The sequence below is a fragment of the Anolis sagrei genome, chromosome Y (assembly GCF_037176765.1).
Source record: "Anolis sagrei isolate rAnoSag1 chromosome Y, rAnoSag1.mat, whole genome shotgun sequence".
NCBI classification, from domain to species: Eukaryota; Metazoa; Chordata; class Lepidosauria; order Squamata; family Dactyloidae; genus Anolis; species Anolis sagrei.
The window spans coordinates 80,968,203-80,995,325 of NC_090035.1; the positions used below are offsets into that span (position 1 = coordinate 80,968,203).

The 27,123-nt window shown below is 40.6% G+C and overlaps 1 protein-coding gene across 2 annotated transcripts in view; it reads right to left on the reverse strand.

Annotated features, from left to right (window-relative positions):
- The window catches only part of LOC132780761 (MAP/microtubule affinity-regulating kinase 4), a 101,076-nt gene that overhangs the window by 50,558 nt on the left and 23,395 nt on the right, over positions 1-27,123 (reverse strand). For both annotated transcript variants that reach the window (XM_067461306.1, XM_067461307.1), the window contains exons 2-7: positions 14,368-14,667; positions 11,974-12,027; positions 8,615-8,663; positions 5,176-5,241; positions 3,409-3,479; positions 3,053-3,109 (exon numbers count right to left, since the gene is read on the reverse strand). In XM_067461306.1, the coding sequence (XP_067317407.1) occupies positions 3,053-3,109; positions 3,409-3,479; positions 5,176-5,241; positions 8,615-8,663; positions 11,974-12,027; positions 14,368-14,667 (597 nt within the window). The remainder of the gene's footprint in view (positions 1-3,052; positions 3,110-3,408; positions 3,480-5,175; positions 5,242-8,614; positions 8,664-11,973; positions 12,028-14,367; positions 14,668-27,123) is intronic.

Genomic DNA, 27,123 nt, shown 5'->3' on the forward strand with positions numbered 1-27,123 from the left:
CATAACCACCATGCTAGTTCAAAACCACCATGTAGGTCAAAATAGTCATGTTTCCAACTCAATGCAAGATGTATATGGGTAGAAAGCATGGCAACTTGCATAACCACCATGCTAAAAAAGCAATGGGAGTTGTAGTCCAAAATAGTCAAATTTCCAACTCAATGCAAGATGTATATGGGTAGAAACTAGAAAGGATGGCAAGTTGCATTGCCACCATGCCAATAAAAGCGATGGGAATTGTAGTCCAAAATACTCACATTTCCAACTCAATGCAAGATAGATATGGGTAGAAAGGATGGCAAGTTGCATTGCCACCATGCTAATAAAAGCAATGGGAGTTGTAGTCCAAAATAGTCACGTTTCCAACTCAATGCAGCATGCATATGGGTAGAAAGGATGGCAAGTTGCATAACCACCATGCTAATAAAAGCAATGGGAGTTGTAGTCCAAAATAGTCACATTTCCAACTCAATGCAGGATGTATATGGATGGAAAGGATGGCAACTTGCATTGCCACCATGCTAATAAAGGTGATGGGAGTTGTAGTCCAAAATAGTCACATTTCCAACTCAATGCAAGATGTATACAGTAGAAAGGATGGCAAGTTGCATAACCACCATGCTAATAAAAGCGATGGGAGTTGTAGTCCAAAATAGTCACATTTCCAACTCAATGCAAGATGTATACGGGTAGAAAGGATGGCAAGTTGTATAGCCACCATGCTAATAAAAGCAATGGAAGTTGTAGTCCAAAATAGTCACATTTCCAACTCAATGCAAGATGTATATGGGTAGAAAGGATGGCAAGTTGCATAGCCACCATACTAATAAAAGCGATGGGATTTGTAGTCCAAAATAGTCACATTTCCAACTCAATGCAAAATGTTTATGGGTAGAAAGGATGGCAAGTTGTATTGCCACCATGCCAATAAAAGCGATGGGAGTTGTAGTCCAAAATAGTCACATTTCCAACTCAATGCAAGATGTATATGGGTAGAAAAGATGGCAAGTTGCATTGACACCATGCTAATAAAAGCGATGGGAGTTGTAGTCCAAAATAGTCACTTTTCCAACAAAATGCAAGATGTATACGGGTAGAAAGGATGGCAAGTTGCATTGCCACCATGCTAATAAAAGCGATGGGAGTTGTAGTCCAAAATAGTCACTTTTCCAACAAAATGCAAGATGAATATGGGTAGAAAGGATGGCAAGTTGCATTGCCACCATGCTAATAAAAGCAATGGGAGTTGTAGTCCAAAATAGTCACATTTCCAATTCCTGTAAAGGACAGGTCTTGCTAAGAATAATGGAGTATTTTATTATTATTATTATTAATAATATGCTTATTTGAACCCCACTTTTTCTCTCCACAAAGGAGACTCAAATGTGAAATAGAAGCATTCTGCAATTTTCAAAATTATATAATTATAATAATGATTTATTTGGGGTAGGGAAAACTAGGGGTGTCATCGACATTATAGGATTAATGACTCACTTGCACTGCCATGGCTCAATACTATGGGATTTGTAGTTTGGTGAGGCACCAGCACCCACTGGCAGAGAAGGCTGCAGGCCCTTGTCAAACTACAACTCCCAATGATTCCACAATTTGCAATTGCAAACCGTGCCAACAAAGAGAAAAAATAGGACAAGTGCAAAGAAGCCAGAATGGATGACCAAAGAACTTCTAACTGTGCTAAGACACAAAAGAGACATGCACAAGAAGTGGAAAAAGGGAGAAATCACCAAAGAAGAATTCAAACAAATAGCCAACACCTGTAGGGAAAAGGTCCGCAAGGCCAAAGCACAAAACGAGCTCAAGTTTGCCAGGGACATTAAAAACAATAAAAAGGGCTTCTTTTCTTATGTCAGTAGAAAAAAGAAAAACAAGGAGGCGATAAGGCCTCTTCGAGGAGAAGATGGGGCAATGCTGTCAGGGGATGATAAGGAAAAGGCAAAACTACTTAATGCCTTCTTTGCCTTGGTCTTCTCACAAAAAGAAAGTCCCTGGATGGCCCATGAGGTGTCTTCTGTTGGGGTTCAGCCTGCGTGTGAACCTGAACCTGATTCTCTGATTATATTTCCTGATGCAACTGAACAGGCTACTGAACATGAATTTGTCCCTGATGGTTTGGAAACTGTTGAAACTGTTGATTCTGAGGTCAGTGGCTTGGAAAGTGAAACTACGCATCCTGATGGGAATGTTTCTGAATCAAGCGGTGATAGTTCTCCAGAGGAGCTAGCACCTGCCTTTTTTAAATGAGGATAGAAAAGGACAGATTTGGAAAAACAGGAGTGAATCGCAGAGTCTGCGAAGGTCAAGCAGATTAACCTTGAAGCACAGGCTTCAAAGCCTGGAGGCGTGTCCCGAAACAGTTTCTTTAGTTTTAAGTTTCTCTCCCTGGGCTCTCTCATTAGATCAAGCATCGTTTAGACTGAGGCATTACCTTGGCAGATTTCCTGGTTTCCATGGCCTGCATTCCCAGAGGCTTCTAGTTTCCAAGTACGGTTAGTGAGATGCTAACAGGTTCCAGGTTTTTCTAGTGTTGCTTTTGGAATTTTGATCTAGTTCATAGACATTCCTGACTGCTGAATTTTACTGTGGCTTTTTGGACTTTGTATTTTCCTCTATTTTGTAACCATTTTTTATCAATAAAAAAGGATTGTTTTTTCCTACAGTCAAGTGTGGTGGATTAATATCTTATGGTCTTGTTTCCTGGTCTGGGTTGCAACATCTCCCAACTCTTTGATTCTATGATTCTAAGTCTTCTTTCCTGCTTAATTGTGCAGTCCTTACTCTGAAAGTAGTTGTGCTTCATTTTTGTAGCACAAACTATGTTAAATTTGTTGAGACTCCAGGAGATATTTATTGGAAAACTATTGCAAAATGTGCTGTACGATGTTCCTCCCGTAAAAAACCAAAGTTTTGGCAGTTTGATAAAGTTTTCCCATGTCTTTAGAAGAAGACCAATTAGAAAATGGCATGGATAATCCGGGAACATAAGTGTTATCATAAGGAAACGAGGAAAGCCACCCAATGGGTGCGTTATTACCTTGAGATCCCTATGGACGATGTTCTTTTGGTGACAATAGTGCACAGCGGAGACAATCTAGAAAGGGAAAAGCATGGAATTAATGCACATGTGCAGAGCTCCCCATGCGCAGCTCCTTCCTGCCGAGAAGTGACGTCTTTCCCACCCTTTTAAAGAGAACGACGATCAATATTTCGGCCCTGAAGCCGGAATGGAGGGATCGATAGCCAGCCATGTGAGCAGCCCGCACGGTCTCCATGACAAAGCCTAGTCAACTCGTATGGCTCCTTTGCAAAGCCCAGACTCCATTGCAATGAGTTTGGAGTCTGGGAAGAGAACAAAACCCCAAATGCAGTATATATCCCATGCTTCCCTACCTGTCTGAACTTGGCCCGGGCTTCTTTCTCCTTCATCCGGCCGTGAGAGACTAAGTAATCGAAGACTTCGCCTGCAAAATAAAAGGGGAAAGGGATGTATTTGGTAAGGGTTTTGCAGCCCAAGGAAAAGGGTTCAATGCATTTCCATCCCAATGAATATCCTGGATGGACATTAAATCCAAATCCCATATATTATAAATCCCATAATAATGATGATGACGACAACCATCATCATCATCTAATGATAATGATGATGACGACGACAACCATCATCATCATCATAGAATCATAGAATCAAAGAGTTGGAAGAGACCTCGTGGGCCATCCAGTCCAACCCCATTCTGCCAAGAAGCAGGAATATTGCATTCAAATCACCCCTGACAGATGGCCATCCAGCCTCTGCTTAAAAGCTTCCAAAGAAGGAGCCTCCACCACACTCCGGGGCAGAGAGTTCCACTGCTGAACGGCTCTCACAGTCAGGAAGTTCTTCCTAATGTTCAGATGGAATCTCCTCTCTTGTAGTTTGAAGCCATTGTTCCATTGCGTCCTAGTCTCCAAGGAAGCAGAAAACAAGCTTGCTCCCTCCTCCTCCCTGTGGCTTCCTCTCACATATTTATACATGGCTATCATGTCTCCTCTCAGCCTTCTCTTCTTCAGGCTAAACATGCCCAGTTCCCCAAGCCGCTCCTCATAGGGCTTGTTCTCCAGACCCTTGATCATTTTAGTGGCCCTCTTCTGGACACATTCCAGCTTGTCAATATCTCTCTTGAATTGTGGTGCCCAGAATTGGACACAATATTCCAGGTAAAGTGGTCTAACCAAAGCAGAATAGAGGGGTAGCATGACTTCCTTAGATCTAGACACTATGCTCCTCTTGATGCAGGCCAAAATCCCATTGGCTTTTTTTGCCGCCACATCACATTCCTGGCTCATGTTTAACTTGTTGACCACGAGGACTCCAAGATCTTTTTCACACGTACTGCTCTCGAGCCAGGCATTGTCCCCCATTCTGTATCTTTGCATTTCATTTTTTCTGCCAAAGTGGAGTATCTTGCATTTGTCATTGTTGAACTTCATTTTGTTAGTTTTGGCCCATCTCTCTAATCTGTCAAGATCGTTTTGAATTCTGCTCCTGTCCTCTGGACTATTGGCTATCCCTCCCAATTTGGTGTCATCTGCAAACTTGATGATCCTGCCTTCTAGCCCTTCATCTAAGTCATTAATAAAGATGTTGAACAGGACCGGGCCCAGGACGGAACCCTGCTTTGGGCACTCCACTTGTCACTTCTTTCCAAGATGAAGAGGAAGCATTAGTGAGCACTCTCTGTGTTCGTCCACTTAACCAATTACAGATCCACCTCACCGTAGTTTTGCCTAGCCCACATTGGACTAGTTTTCTTATCTAATGATAATGATGATGACGACAACCATCATCATCATCATCATCATCATCCTCTAATGATAATAATGATGATGTTGATGACGACGACAACCATCATCATCATCATCATCACCATCATCATATAATTATAATAATAACGATGATGACGACAACAACAACAGCAACATTTATGACCCGCCTCTCCTTATGGCTCGATCTTGGGGAGGCACTACAACTCCCGGGACTTGTTGTACTATAATTTCCAAGGAGTGGAAGCGATGGGAGACATAGCACCATCCCAAGAGGAATGTGAGGAGCTGGGCATCGCTATATGGCACCAAATGATGGCAAATGGCAGTATAGGATGGGGGTCCCACGGCACTTACCAGCGCTGGCGTATTCCATCACTAAGTAGAGGGTCTTTTCCGTCTCTATGACTTCGAAAAGTTTCACTGAAAGGGAAAGATGTTGTTGAGATGATATATTCAAACCCTGGACAACACGAGAAGCACAATCGACATCAACTTGCCCAGATGGCATGGATTGCACCGTTGGCAAAAAGCTTACACCGCATTAAGTGACTTTTCTTGGTCCTTTAGGGTAATGGATATCTTTGGTATGACAACTCCCATCATCCACTACCCTACAGCCGCATGCATTAGACCAGAGCAAATTATATCACAACAACAATAACCAGAATTGGTGCAAGTATACCCTTTATTCCTAAATCTGGTGTCTTTCAGGTGTATGGAATACAAATCCCATCATCCACTAAACTAATTCTGCATTCACTGTACGACAGTATGGAATACAAACTCCATTATCCACCAACCTAATACTACATCCACTGGATGACAGTATGGAATACAACTCCCACCATCCACCAACCTAATTCTGCATTCATTAGATGACAGTATAGAATAAAAATCCCATCATCCACCAACTTAATTCTGCATTCACTGGACGACAGTATAGAATACAAATCCCATCATCCACCAACTTAATTCTGCATTAACTGGATGACAGTATAGAATACAAATCCCATTATCCACCAACTTAATTCTTCATCCACTGGGTGACAGTATGGAATACAAATCCCATCATCCACCAACTTAATTCTACATTCACTGGACAAAAGTATAGAATACAAATCCCATCATCCACCAACTTAATTCTGCATTAACTGGATGACAGTATAGAATACAAATCCCATTATCCACCAACTTAATTCTTCATCCACTGGGTGACAGTATGGAATACAAATCCCATCATCCACCAACTTAATTCTACATTCACTGGACAAAAGTATAGAATACAAATCCCATCATCCACCAACTTAATTCTGCATCCATTGGATGACAGTATGAAATACAAATCCCATCATCCACCAACCTAATTATAAACTGATTGGACTACAGTAAATTATATAACAACGGCAATAACCAGAACTGGTGAATATATACTCTTTATTCCTAAATCTGGTGCCTTTCAGGTGTATGGAATACAAATCCCACCATCCACCAACCAAATTCTGCATTCATTGGGCCACAGTATGGAATACAACCCCCATCATCCACCAACCTAATTCTAAACGGATTGGACTACAGTAAGTTATATCATAATGACAATACCCAGAATTGGTGCAAATATACTTTTTATTCCTAAATCTGGTGCCTTTCAGGAGTATGGAATACAAATCCCATCATCCACTAACCTACATTTACTGGATGAGATATGGAATACAGCTCCCATCATCCACCAACCTAATACTACATCCACTGGACAACCATATGGAATACAGCTCCCATCATCCACCAACCTAATTCTGCATTCATTGGGCTACAATATGGAACACAACTCCCACCATCCACCAACCTAATTCTGCATTCATTAGATGACAGTATAGAATAAAAATCCCATCATCCACCAACTTAATTCTGCATTCACTGGACGACAGTATAGAATACAAATCCCATCATCCACCAACTTAATTCTGCATTAACTGGATGACAGTATAGAATACAAATCCCATTATCCACCAACTTAATTCTTCATCCACTGGGTGACAGTATGGAATACAAATCCCATCATCCACCAACTTAATTCTACATTCACTGGACAAAAGTATAGAATACAAATCCCATCATCCACCAACTTAATTCTGCATTAACTGGATGACAGTATAGAATACAAATCCCATTATCCACCAACTTAATTCTTCATCCACTGGGTGACAGTATGGAATACAAATCCCATCATCCACCAACTTAATTCTACATTCACTGGACAAAAGTATAGAATACAAATCCCATCATCCACCAACTTAATTCTGCATCCATTGGATGACAGTATGAAATACAAATCCCATCATCCACCAACCTAATTATAAACTGATTGGACTACAGTAAATTATATAACAACGGCAATAACCAGAACTGGTGAATATATACTCTTTATTCCTAAATCTGGTGCCTTTCAGGTGTATGGAATACAAATCCCACCATCCACCAACCAAATTCTGCATTCATTGGGCCACAGTATGGAATACAACCCCCATCATCCACCAACCTAATTCTAAACGGATTGGACTACAGTAAGTTATATCATAATGACAATACCCAGAATTGGTGCAAATATACTTTTTATTCCTAAATCTGGTGCCTTTCAGGAGTATGGAATACAAATCCCATCATCCACTAACCTACATTTACTGGATGAGATATGGAATACAGCTCCCATCATCCACCAACCTAATACTACATCCACTGGACAACCATATGGAATACAGCTCCCATCATCCACCAACCTAATTCTGCATTCATTGGGCTACAATATGGAACACAACTCCCATCATCCACCAACCTAATTCTGCATTCACTGGACCACAGTATGGAATACAACTCCCATCATCCACCAACCTAATTCTGCATTCATTGGGCCACAGTATGGAATAGAACTCCCATCATCCACCAACCTAATTCTGCATTCATTGGGCCACAATATGGAACACAACTCCCATCATCCACCAACCTAATACTACATCCACTGGAACAATATGGAATATAACTCCCACCATCCACCAACTTAATTCTGCATTCACTGGATGACAGCATAGAATACAAATCCCATCATCCACCAACCTAATACTACATCCACTGGACCACAGTATGGAATACAACTCCCATCATCCACCAACCTAATTCTGCATTCATTGGGCCACAATATGGAACACAACTCCCATCATCCACCAACCTAATTCTGCATTCACTGGACCACAGTATGGAATACAACTCCCATCATCCACCAACCTAATTCTTCATTCATTGGGCCACAGTATGGAATACAACTCCCATTATCCACCAACCTAATACTACATCCACTGGAACAATATGGAATATAACTCCCATCATCCACCAACCTAATTCTGCATTCACTGGACGACAGTATGGAATACAAATCCTATCACCCACCAACCTAATACTATATCCACTGGATGACAGTATGGAATATAACTCCCACCATCCACCAACTGAATTCTGCATTCATTGGGTCACAGTAAATTATATCACGATGACAATAACCAGAATTTCTCATTAGTGTAAATATACCTTTCTTTCGCAAATCTGGTCCCTTTCCAGGTGCATGGACTACAACTCCCATCATCCACCAGCCCAAAGCTGCGTTCGTCAGAACACAGAATACTATACTACAATTGATTTGTGAGTTTTGGGTGTTCTCTGGAGTGTCTCGTTGGTGCAATTACAGCTTTTGTCACTCTTCGAGATGATTTGCACAACAACTCCCATCATCCACGAGCCAACTTACCAATATTGGGGTGGTTGAGGCCCTTCATGATCCTGACTTCGCGGAAAAGCTGCAAAGAAAGCAAGATGTAAGCCTACGATCAGCCACGGAAGGGGAGATGGGGCAGCCAAACAAACGAGCCATCCTTCGTTAATTTTCCACCCCCTTAAGTTCGTTTGCTGGTAATTAGCAAAAATGCCATGGCAACCAACAAAGAGTCTGGGAATTGCTAATTAAGGACCGGCATAGCTTTCCTAGTTAAATTAGCCTCACGCAACATATATAGGCAGATACACAGAGGCTGTTTAACATTCCAGCTTTTTCATGAGGGTATTCTGGCCACCAGGGGGAGCTGTCACTTCACCGTCCATTTGTGACGCTGGTGAAGTACTTCCTCATTCTTTGCATGCTTGCTGGAGATTTTTATGGCATCGTAAATTAGTTAAATTAGCCTCACGCAACATATATAGGGAGAGAACACAGAGGCTATTTAACATTCCAGCTTTTTCATCAGGGTATTCTGGCCACCGGGGGAGCTGTCGCTTCACGGTCAATTTGTGACGCTGATGAAGTACTTCCTCATTCTTTGCATGCTTGCTGGAGATTTTTATGGCGTCGTAAATTAGTTAAATTAGCCTCATGCAACATATATAGGGAGATACACAGAGGCTATTTAACATTCCAGCTTTTTCATGAGGGTATTCTGGCCACCAGGGGAGCTGTCACTTCACTGTCCATTTGTGACGCTGATGAAGTACTTCCTCATTCTTTGCATGCTTGCTGGAGATTTTTATGGCGTCATAAATTAGTTAAACTAACCTCACGCAACATATATAGGCAGATACACAGAGGCTATTTAACATTCCAGCTTTTTCATGAGGGTATTCTGGCCACCAGGGGAGCTGTTGCTTCACTGTCCATTTGTGACGCTGATGAAGTACTTCCTCATTCTTTGTATGCTTGCTGGAGATTTTTATGGCGTCGTAAATTAGTTAAATTAGCCCTTTGCAACATATATAGGCAGATACACAGAGGCTATTTAACATTCCAGCTTTTTCATGAGGGTATTCTGGCCACCAGGGGAGCTGTCGCCTCACTGTCCATTTGTGACGCTGATGAAGTACTTCCTCATTCTTTGCATGCTTGCTGGAGATTTTTATGGCGTCGTAAATTAGTTAAATTAACCTCACGCAACACATAGAGACAGACACACAGAGGCTATTTAACATTCCAGCTTTTTCATGAGGGTATTCTGGCCACCAGGGGAGCTGTCACTTGACCGTGAATTTGTGACGCTGATGAAGTACTTCCTCATTCTTTGCATGCTTGTTGGAGATTTTTATGGCATCGTAAATTAGTTAAATTAGCCTCACGCAACATATATAGGCAGACACACAGAGGCTATTTAGCATTCCAGCTTTTTCATGAGGGTATTCTGGCCACCAGGGGAGCTGTCACTTGACCGTGAATTTGTGACGCTGATGAAGTACTTCCTCATTCTTTGCATGCTTCCTGGAGATTTTTATGGCATCGTAAATTAGTTAAATTAGCCTCACGCAACATATATAGGTAGATACACAGAGGCTATTTAGCATTCCAGGTTCACGAGGGTATTCTGGCCACCGGGGGAGCTGTCGCTTGACCGTGAATTTGTGACGCTGATGAAGTACTTCCTCATTCTTTGCATGCTTGCTGGAGATTTTTATGGCGTCGTAAATTAGTTAAATTAGCCCTTCGCAACATATATAGGCAGATACACAGAGGCTATTTAACATTCCAGCTTTTTCATAAGGGTATTCTGGCCACCAGGGGGAGCTGTCACTTCACCGTTGATTTGTGACACTGATTAAGTACTTCCTCATTCTTTGCATGCTTGCTGGAGATTTTTATGGCGTCGTAAATTAGTTAAATTAGCCTCACGCAACACATATAGGCAGATACACAGAGGCTATTTAGCATTCCAGCTTTTTCATGAGGATATTCTGGCCACCAGGGGAGCTGTCGCTTCACCGTCCATTTGTGACACTGATGAAGTACTTCCTCATTCTTTGCATGCTTCCTGGAGATTTTTATGGCATCGTAAATTAGTTAAATTAGCCTCACGCAACATATATAGACGGACACACAGAGGCTATTTAGCATTCCAGGTTCACGAGGGTATTCTGGCCACCGGGGGAGCTGTCGCTTCACCGTCCATTTGTGATGCTGATGAAGCACTTCCTGATTCTTTGCATGCTTGCTGGAGATTTTTATGGCATCGTAAATTAGTTAAATTAGCCTCACACAACATATATAGGCAGACACACAGAGGCTATTTAACATTCCAGCTTTTTCATAAGGGTATTCTGGCCACCAGGGGGAGCTGTCACTTCACCGTTGATTTGTGACACTGATTAAGTACTTCCTCATTCTTTGCATGCTTGCTGGAGATTTTTATGGCGTCGTAAATTAGTTAAATTAGCCTCACGCAACACATATAGGCAGATACACAGAGGCTATTTAGCATTCCAGCTTTTTCATGAGGATATTCTGGCCACCAGGGGAGCTGTCGCTTCACCGTCCATTTGTGACACTGATGAAGTACTTCCTCATTCTTTGCATGCTTCCTGGAGATTTTTATGGCATCGTAAATTAGTTAAATTAGCCTCACGCAACATATATAGACGGACACACAGAGGCTATTTAGCATTCCAGGTTCACGAGGGTATTCTGGCCACCGGGGGAGCTGTCGCTTCACCGTCCATTTGTGATGCTGATGAAGCACTTCCTGATTCTTTGCATGCTTGCTGGAGATTTTTATGGCATCGTAAATTAGTTAAATTAGCCTCACACAACATATATAGGCAGACACACAGAGGCTATTTAACATTCCAGCTTTTTCATGAGGATATTCTGGCCACCAGGGAGCTGTCGCTTCACCGTCCATTTGTGACGCTAATGAAGTACTTCCTCATTCTTTGCATGCTTGCTGGAGATTTTTATGGCGTCGTAAATTAGTTAAATTACCCTCACGCAACATATATAGGCAGATACACAGAGGCTATTTAGCATTCCAGGTTCACGAGGGTATTCTGGTCACCAGGGGAGCTGTCACTTCACCGTCCATTTGTGACGCTGATGAAGTACTTCCTCATTCTTTGCATGCTTGCTGGAGATTTTTATGGCATCGTAAATTAGTTACATTAGGCACCCTAAATTTCCTAATTGACAGATGCAACTGTCTTTCAGGCTGCAAAGGTCAACAGCAAGCTACACAAATTGGTCGGAAGCTCACTCCAACCAGGCTAGCTTCAAACTCATGACCCTTTGGTCAGTAGTGATCTTAATGCAGCTGACTCCCAGCCAGCTGCGCCACAGTCCCAGTTTCACCAGTTTCTCACCTTTTGGAGGCTTGTTGGGTTCAGCTGGGTTTTGTCGATTATTTTGATCGCCACCTAGAGAAAGTAAACAATTCCGGAAAATATAAATATATATATATATATTTTAAAAAGTTATGAACTATACATCTTAGTGTGCGTAATACTAATAATAATAATAATAATAATAATAATAATAATAGCATCAATGTCCTAAACTTACTCCTGTATCTACTCCTGTATTACCATCAGGGAGGGTGCCTCCAGGCAACAACAGCCAGGTGACCTCTATGCAGAGATACCCTCACTGATTGACTTTGCAGCTCCATGGCTATTCTATGCTACTCAAGCTTGCTCGTTGCAACATTCATACTCGCTTCCAACAGAGAAGAGTTCCTCCCCCTTCCTAGGGCATTATTCCACAGGGATATATACTCTCCACTTGATTCACTCTCTCTATGCAGAGATACCCTCACTGATTGACTTTGCAGCTCCATGGCTATTCTATGCTACTCAAGCTTGCTCGTTGCAACATTCATACTCGCTTCCAACAGAGAAGAGTTCTTCCCCCTTCCTGGGGCATTATTCCACAGGGATATATACACTCCACTTCCTTCACTGCAAACAGAACCTCTGAAGATTCGATTAGCCACAAATGCAGGCCAAACGTCAGGAGAGAATGCTTTTGGGAAATGGCCAGACACTCCAAAAATGCACAACTTAATAATAATCAAGCTTGCTAACTGGAACATTCACACTTGCTTCAAACAGAAATGGGTTCCTTCTCCCACCCTGGACATTATTCCTCCGGTATATAAACACTCCTCTTGCTTCACTATTTGTATGCAGATACCCCCACTGATTGACTTTGCAGCTTCATGGTTACTCATCCTATTCATGCTCGCTAAATGCAACATCCACACTTGCTTTACACAGACAAGGTTGCTTTTTCCCACTCTGGATGTTATTCCACAGGTGTATATAAACACTCCACTTGCTTCGCTACTTGTATACAGATACCCTCACTGGTTGACTTTGCGGCTTCAGGGCTACTTCATGGCTAATCAATGTTAATCATCAAGCTTGCTAATTGCAATCCTCACACTTGCTTCAAATAGACAAGGGTTCTTGCTCCTACCCTGGACATGATTCCACAAGGATATATACACTCCACATGCTTCACTCCTTCTATGTAAATACCCTCACTGGTTGACTTTGCAGCTTCATGGCTACTTCATGGCTACTCAATGCTAATCAGGCTAGCTAACTACAACATTCACACTTGCTTCAAACAGACAAGGGATATATACACTCCACATGATTCACTCCTATGCAAATACTCTCACTGATTGACTTGGCAGCTTCATGGCTACTCATACTATTCATGCTTGCTAATTGCAACATCCACACTTCATTTACACAGACAAGGTTTCTTTCTCCCACTCTGGATGTTATTCCACAGGGATATATATACACGCAACATGCTTCACTCCTTCTATGAAAATACCCTCACTGGTTGACTTTGCAGCTTCATGGCTACTTCATGGCTACTCAATATTAATCACACTAGGTAACTGCAACATTCACACTTGCTTCAAACAGACAAGGGATATATACATGTCATATGCTTCACTCCTTCTATGCAGATACCCTCACTGATTGACTTGGCAGCTTTGTGGCTACTCATACTATTCATGCTTGATGATTGCAACATCCACACTTGCTTTACACAGACAAGGTTGCTTTTTCCCACTCTGGATGTTATTCCACAGGTGTATATAAACACTCCACTTGCTTCACTACTTGTATACAGATACCCTCACTGGTTGACTTTGCGGCTTCATGGCTACTTCATGGCTAATCAATGTTAATCAAGCTTGCTAATTGCAACCCTCACACTTGCTTCAAACAGACAAGGGATATATATACACTCAACATGCTTCACTCCTTCTATGCAAATACCCTCACTGGTTGACTTGGCAGCTTCGTGGTTACTCATAATATTCATGCTTGCTAACTGCAACATTCACACCTGCTTCAAACAGACAAGGTTTCTTCCTCCCACCCTGGACATTATTCCACAGAGATATATACACTCTACATGCTTCACTCCTTCTATTCAAATACTCTTACTGATTGACTTTGCAGCTGCAAGGCTACTCAATTATGTCATATATATATATATTATATATATATATATATATATATGACATAATTGAGTAGCCTTGCAGCTGCAAATATATATATTCCACTTGCCTCACTCCCAACAGATGCTCTGAAGATGCCATGAGCCACAGATGCAGGCAAAATGTCAGGAGAGAATGCTACTGGGATATAGTCAGACAGCCCAGAACACTCACAGCAACCCAATAATAATGAAGTGTCCCCCTGCCCACCGCTTTGGTCCCCCGTGCTGACCTCTCTGCCGGTGAGGATGTGCCTGGCCAGCTTGACTTTGGCGAAGTTGCCCTTCCCGATGGTCTTGAGCAGGCGGTAGTTCCCGATGTGCGGCTGCTCGTCGGCACAGGAGGCGATGGAGTTGCGGCAGCGGGCGCCCAGCGAGCGGCTGGACCAGGACGAGGAGGAGCCCTTCTCCGAGCGGCTGCCGGACAGCGCCGGGCCCGAGGAGGGCGGCTGCGGGGACAGCGGCGGTGGCGGAGGAGGGGTGGTCGGGAGCGGAGCCGTGTCCAGCGTCACCACCGGACAGCGCGGGTGCGCCTGTGCGGGGGAAAAGCAAGACCAGTTAGAAGGAAGACCAGTTAGAAGGAAGCATGAGCAAGACCAAAACAGTTCTGGTGGAGTTTGTGGGAAATAGACCTTGACCTTTGGGAGTTGTAGTTGCTGGGATTTATAGTTCACCTACAATCAAAGAGCATTCTGAACCCCACCAATGATGGACTTGAACCAAACTTGGCACACAGAACTCCCAATGACCAACAGAAAATACTGGAAGGGTTTGGTGGGCATTGACCTTAAGTTTGGGAGTTGTAGTTCACCTACATCCAGAGAGCAGTGTGGACTCAAACAGTGATGGATCTGGACTCAACTTGGTATGAATACTCAAATATGTCCAAATGTGAACACTGGTGGAGTTTGAGGAAATAGACCTTGACCTTTGGGAATTATAGTTGCTGGGATTTATAGTTCTCCTACAATCAAAGAGCATTCTGAACCCCACCAATGATGGAATTGAACCAAACTTGGCACACAGAACTCCCATGACCAACAGAAAACACTAGAAGGGTTTGGTGGGCATTGAACTTGAGTTTTGGAGTTGTAGTTCACCTACATCCAGAAAGCACTGTGAACTCAAAACAATGATGAATCTGGACCAAACTTGGCATGAATACTCAATATGCCCAAATGTAAACACTGATAGAGTATGCAGAAATAGACCTTGACCTTTAGGAGTTGTAGTTGCTGGGATTTATAGTTCATCTACAATCAAAGAGCACTCTGAACTCCACCAGCGATGGAATTGAACCAAACTTGGCACACAGAACTCCCCTGACCAACAGAAAATACTGGAAGGGTTTGGTGGGCATTGACCTTGAGTTTGGGTGTTGTAGTTCACCAAATCCAGAGAGCACTGTGGACTCAAAACAATGATGGATCTGGACCAAACTTGTGATTGACTATTTCATTGTGCAGCCCTTACTTGGAAAAGAGTTAAATGATTTTGTCATTTGGGAGTTGTGGTTGCTGGGATTTATAGTTCTCCTACAATCAAAGAACATTCTGAACCCCACCAATTATGGAATTGAACCAAACTTGGCACACAGAACTCCCATGACCAACAGAAAACACTAGAAGGGTTTGGTGGGCATTGAACTTGAGTTTTGGAGTTGTAGTTCACCTACATCCAGAGAGCACTGTGGACTCAAACAATGATGGATCTGGGACAAACTTGGCATGAATATTCAATATGCCCAAATATTTATTTATTTATTTGCTATATTTATATACCGCCGTTTCTCAGCCTAGCCGGCGACTCAACGCGGTTTACAACATAATATAACAATCAACAGTATACAGTATACAGTAAATATGAACACTGGTGCAGTTTGAGGAAAATAGACCTTGACCTTTGGGAGTTGTAGTTGCTGGGATTTATAGTTCTCCCACAATCAAAGAACATTCTGAACCCCACCAATGATGGAATTGAACCAAACTTGGCACACAGAACTCCCATGTCCAACAGAAAACACTAGAAGGGTTTGGTGGGCATTGAACTTGAGTTTTGGAGTTGTAGTTCATCTACATCCAGAGAGCACTGTGGACTCAAAACAATGATGGATCTGGACCAAGCTTGTGACTGACTATTTCATTGTGCGGCCTTTACTTGGAAAAGACTTAAATGATTTTGTCCTTTGGGAGTTGTGGTTGCTGGGATTTATAGTTCACCTACAATCAAAGAGCATTCTGAACCCCACCAATGATGGAATTGAACCAAACTTGACACACAGAACTCCCATGACCAACAGAAAATATTGGAAGGGTTTGGTGGGCATTGACGTTGAGTTTGGGAGTTGTAGTTCACCTACATCCAGAGAGTAGTGTTGACTCAAACAATGATGGATCTGGACCAAACTTGACATGAATATTCAATATTCCTGGATCCCATAACCTTGAGCCAAGTGATGTCTGAACTGCACTGATTCTGAGATGTAGATGCACCCTAAGATGTAGATGCACCCTAAGAGTAAAAGGGAGGAGAAAGAGTAGGTTGGGCATGAAAACCAACCTGAAAGTCCACTTGATTCTATGATAGGTTGGGCCTCCCTGATGCAAATCCCTTGGAATTTGGGGAATCCTTGCATCTGCAGAACGGGATAGCTTAGCGACAGGACCCATACGTCACAACAGGAAATGTACCTATTTCAAATGCAACTTAATACATATGTACACTGAAATGTGTCACTATCATGTGGACAATAGGGGAGGATTAGGGGATTTCAGGTGTTTTTCAGTCCATCTGCCCAATCCATCAAATAATCTATAAGTAGAAAAAATGGGACCAAAGTCAGAAACAATAAAAAGTATTATTATTATTATTATTATTATTATTATTATTATTATTTAGTAGTAGTATTTATTTATTTATTTTATTTCATCTACTTATACCCCGCCCTTCTCACCCCGGGGGGGACTCAGGGCGGCTTACAAAGGAGGCACAATTAGATGCCCAAATCACACAACAAACAATACAAAATATAACAGTTCAACAATTAAAATGAAACATCAATACCTATTAAAATCATAAAAACTATCTCATGTCAGAGTCCATATATCAGAGTCCGTATATCCATTCCATTCCATTGTCCTTGTCTATCGATAGGTCCTTTAATCAGTTGTCAGCATGGCCAAAAGCTTGGTCCCACATCCAGGTCTTTAGTTTTTTCCTAAACGCTAGAAGGGAAGTCGTCGATCTGATCTCCCCGGGGAGTGAGTTCCACAGGTGGGGGGCCACCACTGAGAAGGCCCTGCTCCTCGTCCCCGCCAGTCTCACTTGTGCCACTGGCGGGGTCGAGAGCAGGGCCTCCCCAGAAGATCTTAAACTTCGAGGTGGGATGTAGAGGGAGATCCGTTCGGACAAATACACTGGGCCGAATACACTAGTAGTAGTAGTAGTAGTGTGCCTTGGTTGTTGTAGTAATAATAATAATAATAATAATAATAATATACCATGGTAGTTCTAGTAGTAGTAATATTACTAATACTAATAATAATAATATGATAGTAGTAGTAATATGCCATGGTAGTAGTAGTAGTAATTTAATACTATTAGTAGTATGCCATAGTTGTAATAGTAATGATGATGGCAACAATTACTATTGTTATTTAATAGTAGTAATAGTATTAGTAGTATGCCATTGTAGTAGTAGTAGTAGTAATTTAATACTGGTAGTACTATGCCATGGTGGTAGTAGTAATTTAATACTATTAGTAGTATTCCATTGTAATAATAATAATAATAATAATAATTTAATACTGGTAGTAGTATGCCATTGTAGTAGTAGTAATTAACACTATTAGTAGTATGCCATGGTTGTAATAGTAATGATGACAACAATTACTACTACTATTATTTAATAGTAGTAATAGTATTAGTAGTATGCCATTGTAGTAGTAGTAATAATAATAATAATTTAATACTGGTAGTAGTATGCCATGGTTGTAATAGTAATGATGATGATAACAATTGCTATTACTATTTAATAGTAGTAATAGTATTAGTAGTATGCCATTGTAGTAGTAGGAGTAATAATAATAATAATTTAATACTGGTAGTAGTATGCCATTGCTGTAATAGTAATGATGATGACAACAATTACTATTATTATTTAATAGTAGTAATAGTATTAGTAGTATGCCACTGTAGTAGTAGTAGTAATAATAATAATTTAATACTATTAGCAGTATGCCATGGTTGTAATAGTAATGATGATGATAACAATTGCTATTACTATTTAATAGTAATAATAGTATTAGTAGTATGCCACTGCAGTAGTAGTAGTAGTAGTAATAATAATAATAATAATAATTTAACACTGGTAGTAGTATACCATGGCTGTAATAGTAATGATGACAACAATTACTATTATTTAATAGTAGTAATAGTATTAGTAGTATGCCATTGAAGTAGTAGTAGTAATAATAATAATTTAATACTGGTAGTAGTATGTAATGGTTGTAATAGTAATGGTGATGATAACAATTACTATTACTATTTAATAGTAGTATTAGTATTAGTAGTATGCCATTGAAGTAGTAGAAGTAATAATAATAATTTAATACTGGTAGTAGTATGCCATTGCTGTAATCGTAATGATGATGATAACAATTGCTATTAGTATTTAATAGTAGTAATAGTATTAGTAGTATGCCATTGTAGTAGTAGTAGTAGTAATAATAATAATAATAATAATTTAATACTACTAGTAGTATGTCATTGTAGTAGTAGTAGTAATAATAATAATAATAATGTAATACTAGTAGTAGTATGCCATGGTTGTAATAGTAATGATGATGATGATAACAATTACTATTACTATGTAATAGTAGTAATAGCATTAGTAGTATGCCATTGTAATAATAATAAGAATGCCATGGTTGTAATAGTAATGATATTATACTATTATTATTTAATAGTAGTAATAGTAATAGTAGTATGCCATTGTAGTAGTAATAATAATTTAATACTACTAGTAGTATGTCATGGTTATAATAATAATGATAATGATAACAATTACTATTACTATTTAATACTATTTAATAGTAGTAATAGTATTAGTAGTATGCCACTGTAGTAGTAGTAGTAGTAATAGTAGTAGTAGTAGTAGTAATAATAATAATAATAATAATAATAATAATAATAATTTAGTACTAGTAGTAGTATGTCATGGTTGTAATAGTAATGATGATGATAACAATTACTATTACTATTAAATTTTATATTATTATTATTATTATTATTATTATTATTATTATTATTATTATTAAAGCCCTGGCTGCTCCTGTTCCAACTCAGAAATGCGCAATGCTTCCCTGGGCATTGGAGAGGCTTTTGTCACTCAATCTCTGCCACAAAAGGACCTTTTTCTGCCCCATTTCTTTGCTTTGCCAAAGCCGGGAGGGGCATTTTTCTGCCTCAGAAGCCGCTTTCTCCTTGCGCAGCGAAGATTTGCAAAGGCAAAAGAATGGCCAGAGGGAACATGCATTGTGCATTGCCATTCAAGCACCGTTTTTTGGGAATATATATGTTTCGTTCCTGGGTTATCAATGTCATTTCCTTATTGGTTCTATCATCAAAACATAGGGAAAGTTGATGAAACTTGCAAAACTTTGCCTTTGCAAGAGGAACGCCGCGCAGCATATTTTGCAATTGTTTTGCCATTGAGTCTCAACCCATTCAACCTCGTTTGTGCCACGAAAACAAAGTTTCTGGAGCAGAACAACTCCTTTCAAAGCGAGGACCGCACAATTGAGCAGGAAATAACACTTTCAAACAATGTGATGTGGCGGCAAAAAAAGCCAATGGGATTTTGGCCTGCATCAATAGGAGCATAGTGTCTAGATCTAGGGAAGTCATGCTACCCCTCTATTCTGCTTTGGTTAGACCACACCTGGAATATTGTGTCCAATTCTGGGCACCACAATTCAAGAGAGATATTGACTCTAAGCTGGAATGTGTCCAGAGGAGGGCGACTAAAATGATCCAGGGTCTGGAGAACAAGCCCTATGAGGAGCGGCTTAGGGAACTGGGCATGTTTAGCCTGAAGAAGAGAAGGCTGAGAGGAGATATGATAGCCATGTATAAATATGTGAGAGGAAGCCACAGGGAGGAGGGAGCAAGCTTGTTTTCTGCTTCCCTGGAGACGAGGACGCAAGAGAGCAATGGCTTCAAACTACAAGAGGGGAGATTCCATCTGAACATTAGGAAGAACTTCCTGACTGTGAGAGCCGTTCAGCAGTGGAACTCTCTGCCCCAGAGGGAGTGTGGTGGAGGCTCCTTCTTTGGAAGCTTTTAAGCAGAGGCTGGGTGGCCATCTGTCAGGGGTGATTTGAATGCAATATTCCTGCTTCTTGGGAGAATGGGGTTGGACTGGATGGCCAGGAGGTCTCTTCCAACTCTTTGATTCTATGATTCTATGATTAAACCAGGAACGGAACATTTTTCAAATTCTGAAACATAGTATAATACATATAAGTTTCATATGATCTTTGCTGTATAAATGGAGTTTGGACATTCTCCCCTTTGCATTTCTCATATATATATTTTTCTTTCCTGAATTAGAAACCCATTTTAGTGGTAACGATGGCAACTCAATCCACAAATTCTGCAAATTATTTAAGTTATTGCAGGACCTATAGTCAAACTGCACCAGCATGCCACTGGCCATCTGTTGGGAAGGCTTTGACTGTGCCTTCCTGCCTGGCTGATGGAGGTTGGACTGAATGGCCTTTGGGGGTCCCTTCCAACTCTAGGATTCTCTATCTATCTATCTGTGTATTTCTAGGGGTTGGACTGGATGACCTTTGGGGGTACCTTCCAACTCTATTCAATTCTATCTCTATCTATATATGAATTTTGATGGAGGTTAGACTAGATGACCTTTGGGGGTCCCTTCCAACTCTAGGATTCTACATCTATTTATATAGGAATGTTGATGGAGGTTAGACTAGATGACCTTTGGAGGTCCCTTCCAACTCTAGGATTCTCTATCTATCTATCTGTGTATTTCTGGGGGTTGGATTAGATGACCTTTGAGGTCCCTTCCAACTCTAGGATTCTACATCTATCTATATATGAATTCTGATGGAGGTTGGACTAGATGAGCTTTGGGGGTCCCTTCCAACTCTAGGATTCTATATCTATCTATATATGAATTTTGTTGGAGGTAAGACTAGATGACCTTTGGGGTCCCTTCCAACTCTAGGATTCTCTATCTATCTATCTATTTATCTATCTGTGTATTTCTAGGGGTTGGACTGGATTACCTTTGAGGTTCCCTTCCAACCCTGGGATTCTATATCTATCTATATATGTATTATTGAGGGTTGACCTCTAGGGTCCCTTTCAAATCTAGAATTATCTATCTATCTATCTATCTATCTATCTATCTATCAGTATTTTTCAGGGGTTGGACTGGATGCCCTTTAGGGGTCCCTTCCAATTCCAGGATTATCTATCTCTCTATATATTTATTTCTGGGGTTGGACAGGATGCCCTCTGGGGGTCCCTTCCAATTCCAGGATTATCTATCTATCTATCTATCTATCTATCTATCTATCTATCTATCTGTATTGTGTAAGGCTTTCATGGCTGGAATCACTGGGTTGTTGTAGGTTTTTCGGGCTATATGGTCATGGTCTAGAGGCATTCTCTCCTGACGTTTCACCTGCATCTACGGCATCCTCAAAGGAAGTGAGGTCTCTTGGGTTTGGACTGGATGCCCTTTGGGGGGTCCCTTCCAACTCTAGGATTCTGTATCTATCTATCTATCTATCTATCTATCGATTGATCGATCTATTGATCTATCTATCAGTATTTTTCAAGGATTGGATTAGATGCCCTTTAGGGATCCCTTCCAATTCCAGGAATCTTTCTCTCTATATATATATGTATTTTTGGGGTTGGACTGGATGCCCTTTGGGGGTCCTTTCCAACTCTAGGAGTCTATATGGATCTCTATTTATGTATCTGTCTATCTAATCTATGTATTTCTATCTATATCTATATCCATCCATCCATCCATCTATTTCTTGGGGGTTGGACTGGATGACCTTTGGGGATCCCTTCCAATGCTCAGATCCTCTATCTATATCTATCTATTATTTCCCAGTGTTTGAACAGGACAGCTTTTGGGGGTCTCTTCCAATTCTAGGATTATCTAGCCAGCCATCCATCCGTCCATTTCTTGGGGGTTGGATTGGATGACCTTTGGGGATCCCTTCCAACTAGGATTATCTATCTATCCTATCTATCTATCTATCTATCTATCTATATCTAAGGGGATCCCTTCCAACTCTATATGGATATCTATCTATCTATCTATCTATCTATCTATCATCTATCTTATCTATGCATTTCTTGGGGGTTGGGCTAGATGCCCTTTGGGGGTCCCTTCCAACTCTAGGAGTCTATATGGATCTATATCTATCTATCTATCTATCTATTTATTGGGGATATGGATATCTATCTATCGATTGATCTAATCTATGTATTTCTTGGGGGTTGGACTGGATGGCCTCTGGGGATCCCTTCCAACTGGATATCTATCTATCTGGATATCTATCTATCTATCTATCTATCTATCTTTCTATCTGGATATCTGTCTGTCTGTCTGTCTGTCTATCTATCTGGATATCTATCTTTCTTTCTATCTATCTATCTATCATCTATCTTACCTATGCATTTCTTGGGGGTTGGACTGGATGCCCTTTGGGGATCCCTTCTAACTCTATATGGATATCTATCTATCTATCTATCTATCTATCTATCTATTCAATCTATGTATTGATTGGGGATATGGATATCTATCTATCGATTGATCTAATCTATGTATTTCTTGGGGGTTGGACTGGATGACCTCTGGGGGGCCCCTTCCAACTCTTGGATTGTCTAACTGTCTTTGGCCTTAAGAGAGTGGACAGGAGGGAGGTTCAAAGGGTGAAGGTTGCTCCGGCCAGACCTTCCCTTACTTGTTTCCAAAGAGAAGAGTGCCCAAAGGGCCTCCAAGGGACTCATTGTTTGCTGGACATTGGGCTCAATCGGAGGAGACGGTCAGCAGGAGGAATGTCCGATAAGATGGCAACTTTTCTGCAGAAGCCGCCCTCGCTGTGCCTTTGGAAATCAGATTCGCCCTGACCCTGGGTTTGGTCCTTTGGGGGACTATCGCTTTCAGCTGCAACCACAATCTCTCACATGCTGAACTGGACGAGCTGTTTACGTTCTGGAACAGAGCTGCATCCGAATGATAAGCAAAGGAGGGACTTCTCCCAACCGTAAGAGCAGAATAGATTGCTCTCCTCTTTTTTTGGGAGGTCTTTGAACAGATGGGCATCTTTCGGGAGTGCTTTAGCTGTGCACTCCTGCCTGGCAGGACAGAGGTCAGTCTAGATGACCTTTGGGGGTCCCCTTCCAACTCTAGTGGAATTTGGACTCCGTTATTTACCTGTTCAGGGGTTTGTTTATTTACTTTAATTTACTTTATTCTCCTTTATTTATTTTATTTACTTTCATGTATTTTATTTACTTACTATACATATTTATAAACCTTTATTTAGTTACTTGCACTACTTTTATTTACTTGCTCTCTATATGGATACATATATTATGCATATATATGCATGCATATATATAGAGGGAGATCAATTGATCGGCAGATCTATTGAAACTTTATAATGCCAATCAATTAATCTCTCTCTCTCTATAGATATATGCATACATATATTAATCTCTCTCCTTATATGTATGCATACATATATCAATCAGTCTGTGTGTATATATATATATATATATATATATATATATGCGCTTACATATATTAATTAATCTCTCTCTATATATATATATGCATACATATATTAATCCATTTCTCTCTATATTTATGTATACATATATTAACCAGTCTCTCTCTCTCTCTCTATATATATATATATCCATACATATATTAATCAATCTCTCTATATATATACACATGCATACATATATAAAGAGAGGGAGAGATCAATTGATTGGCAGATCTATTGAAACTTTAGAATGCCAATCAACTAATCTTTCTCTCCCTATAGATATATGCATACATATATTAATCTCTCTCCTTATATGTATGCATACATATATCAATCAGTGTGTGTGTGTGTGTGTGTGTATGCGCATACATATATTAATCAATCTCTCTATATATGCACATATACATATATATAGAGAGAGAGATCACTTGATCTGCAGATCAATTGAAACTTTATTAGGCCAATCAATTAACCTTTCTCTCTATATGCATACATATATTAATCACTCTCGATATATATGCATACATATATTAATCAGTCTCTGTATATATGCACAAACATACACACACACATATATATAGAGAGAGAGAGATCACTTGATTGGCAGATCTACTGAAGCTTTATTACGCCCATCAATTAATCTTTCTCTCTATATGCATACATATATTAATCAATCTCTCTATACATGCACACATACAGAGAGAGAGAGAGAGATCAATTGGTAGGATGATCTATTGAAACTTTATAATGCCAATCAATTAATCCCTCTATATGAATACATATATTAATCAATCTCTCTATACATGCAGACATACATATATATCGAGAGAGAGATCACTTGATCAGCAGATCTATTGAAACATTATTACACCCATCAATTAGTCTCTCTCTATAGATATATACATATATTAATCTCTCTATATATCTATATATCTATATATATGCATAGATATATTAATCAACCTTATATACATTTATGCATACATAGACTAATCAATCTCTCTATATACACACACATACATACATAGAGAGAGAGAGAGAGAGATCTATTGATTGGCAGGTCTATTGAAACTTTATAACGCCAATCAACTAATCTCTCTCTATAGATGTATACATATAATTGATCTCTCTCTATATATCTATATCTATCTATATATACATAGATATATTAATCAACCTTATAAACATTTATGCATACATATACTAATCAATATCTCTATATATGCACACATACATAGAGAGAGATCAACTGATTGGCAGGTCTATCGAAACTTTATAATGCACAGAGCAAGCCTGATATAAAATGCATACATATATTGATTGATTGATTGATTGATTGGCAGATCTACTGAAACATCAAATCAACCTTATATACATTTATGCATACATATACTAATCAATCTCTCTATATACGCACACATACATACATAGAGAGAGAAAGATCAACCAATTGGCAGGTCTATTGAAACTTTACAATGCACAGAACAAGCCTGATATAAAATGCATACATATATAGATTAATTGATTGGCAGATCTATTAATTGATCTATTAATTGATTGGCAGATTGATTAATTGATTGGCAGAATCATCATCATTAGACAGTGGAGCAAGTCCTGAGACATCTCACTCCTTTCTCCATGGTTATTACTATTGTTATGATTGGAGAGTGGAGAAAGTCATGCCATACAAATGTGCAGCACACCAGCGGCGCATATACATACATATATAGATTAATTGATTGGCAGATCTATTGAAACATCATCATTAGACAGTGGAGCAAGTCCTGAGACATCTCACTCCTTCCTCCAGGATTATTACTACTGTTATGATTGGAGAGTGGAGAAAGTCATGCCATACAAATGTGCAGCACACCAGTGGCGCATATGCATACATATATAGATTAATTGATTGGCAGATCTATTGAAACATCCTCATTAGACAGTGGAGCAAGTCCTGAGACATCTCACTCCTTTCTCCAGGATTATTACTACTGTTATGATTGGAGAGTGGAGAAAGTCATGCCATACAAATGTGCAGCACACCAGCGGCGCATCACCAGCCCTGCTTGCTCTCCAGGGCATTATTGATGGGCTTTGGAGAGACGGAGAGAGCGCATAAAAGGAAGGGAGGGGAGGCTGTGCATGGCGCAATGCCCTTCCTCCCTTGCATCCCCCCCATCATGCGCCAGTCTGACAGCCGGCGCACTCCCACAATGCACCGAGGGAGGCATTCCTCAACCGCCTCCCCTGGAAACATAAAAGGCAAAGGCCAGGCCTGGATCCCCAACCAGCGCATTGCAATGCAAAGACGGCGCATGGAAATCCACCAAGGCCAGGCTTTTGTTTCCCTTCCAGGGTTAAGAGCCATACAATCCTATGGCTGGAAGGGACCCCCAAAGGCCATCCAGTCCAACCCTCTTCCAGGCAAGAAGGCACTATCCGAACACTCCCGACAGATGGCCATCCAGCCTTGTCTTAGGAGTTGGAATTGGTCATCCTAGGCATCTTAGGAGTTGTAGTATCGCAAGGCGAAAAACGATGCGATACTACAACTCCTAGGATGCCTAGGATGATCAATTCCAACCCCTAAGACAAGGCTGGATGGCCATCTGTCGGGAGGGTTCAGATGGTGCCTTCTTGCCTGGAAGAGGGTTGGACTACAAGGTGCCTCCACAAACTACAACTCCCAGGATTTCCACAGCACTAAGCCATGGCAGTTCAAACAATGGTGCCATACTATAGCAACAACAACAACATTTTATTTAGGTTGCTGTGAGTTTTCCAGGCTGTCTGGCCCTGTTCCAGCAGCATTCTCTCCTGACGTTTCTCCTGCATCTGTTTCTAATGGCATCTGCAGACCAGAATCAATACAGTAAATAAAGAATGCCACTCAGAAACAGTGGAAGTCCAGGCAGCAAACAGTGAAGTGCCCATTAAGACCTTCCAAACAGAGGATGCCTCCAGGCAACAACAGCCAGGCTACCTCTATGCAGATACCCTCACTGGTTGACTCTGCAACGTCATGCAGACAAGGGTTCTTTCTCCCACCTTGGACATTATTCCACAGGGTATAGACAAGGGACAGTTGACACCTCTCAAACAGAGGGTGCCTCCAGGCTGCAAGAGCCAGGCTACCTCTATGCAGATACCCTCACT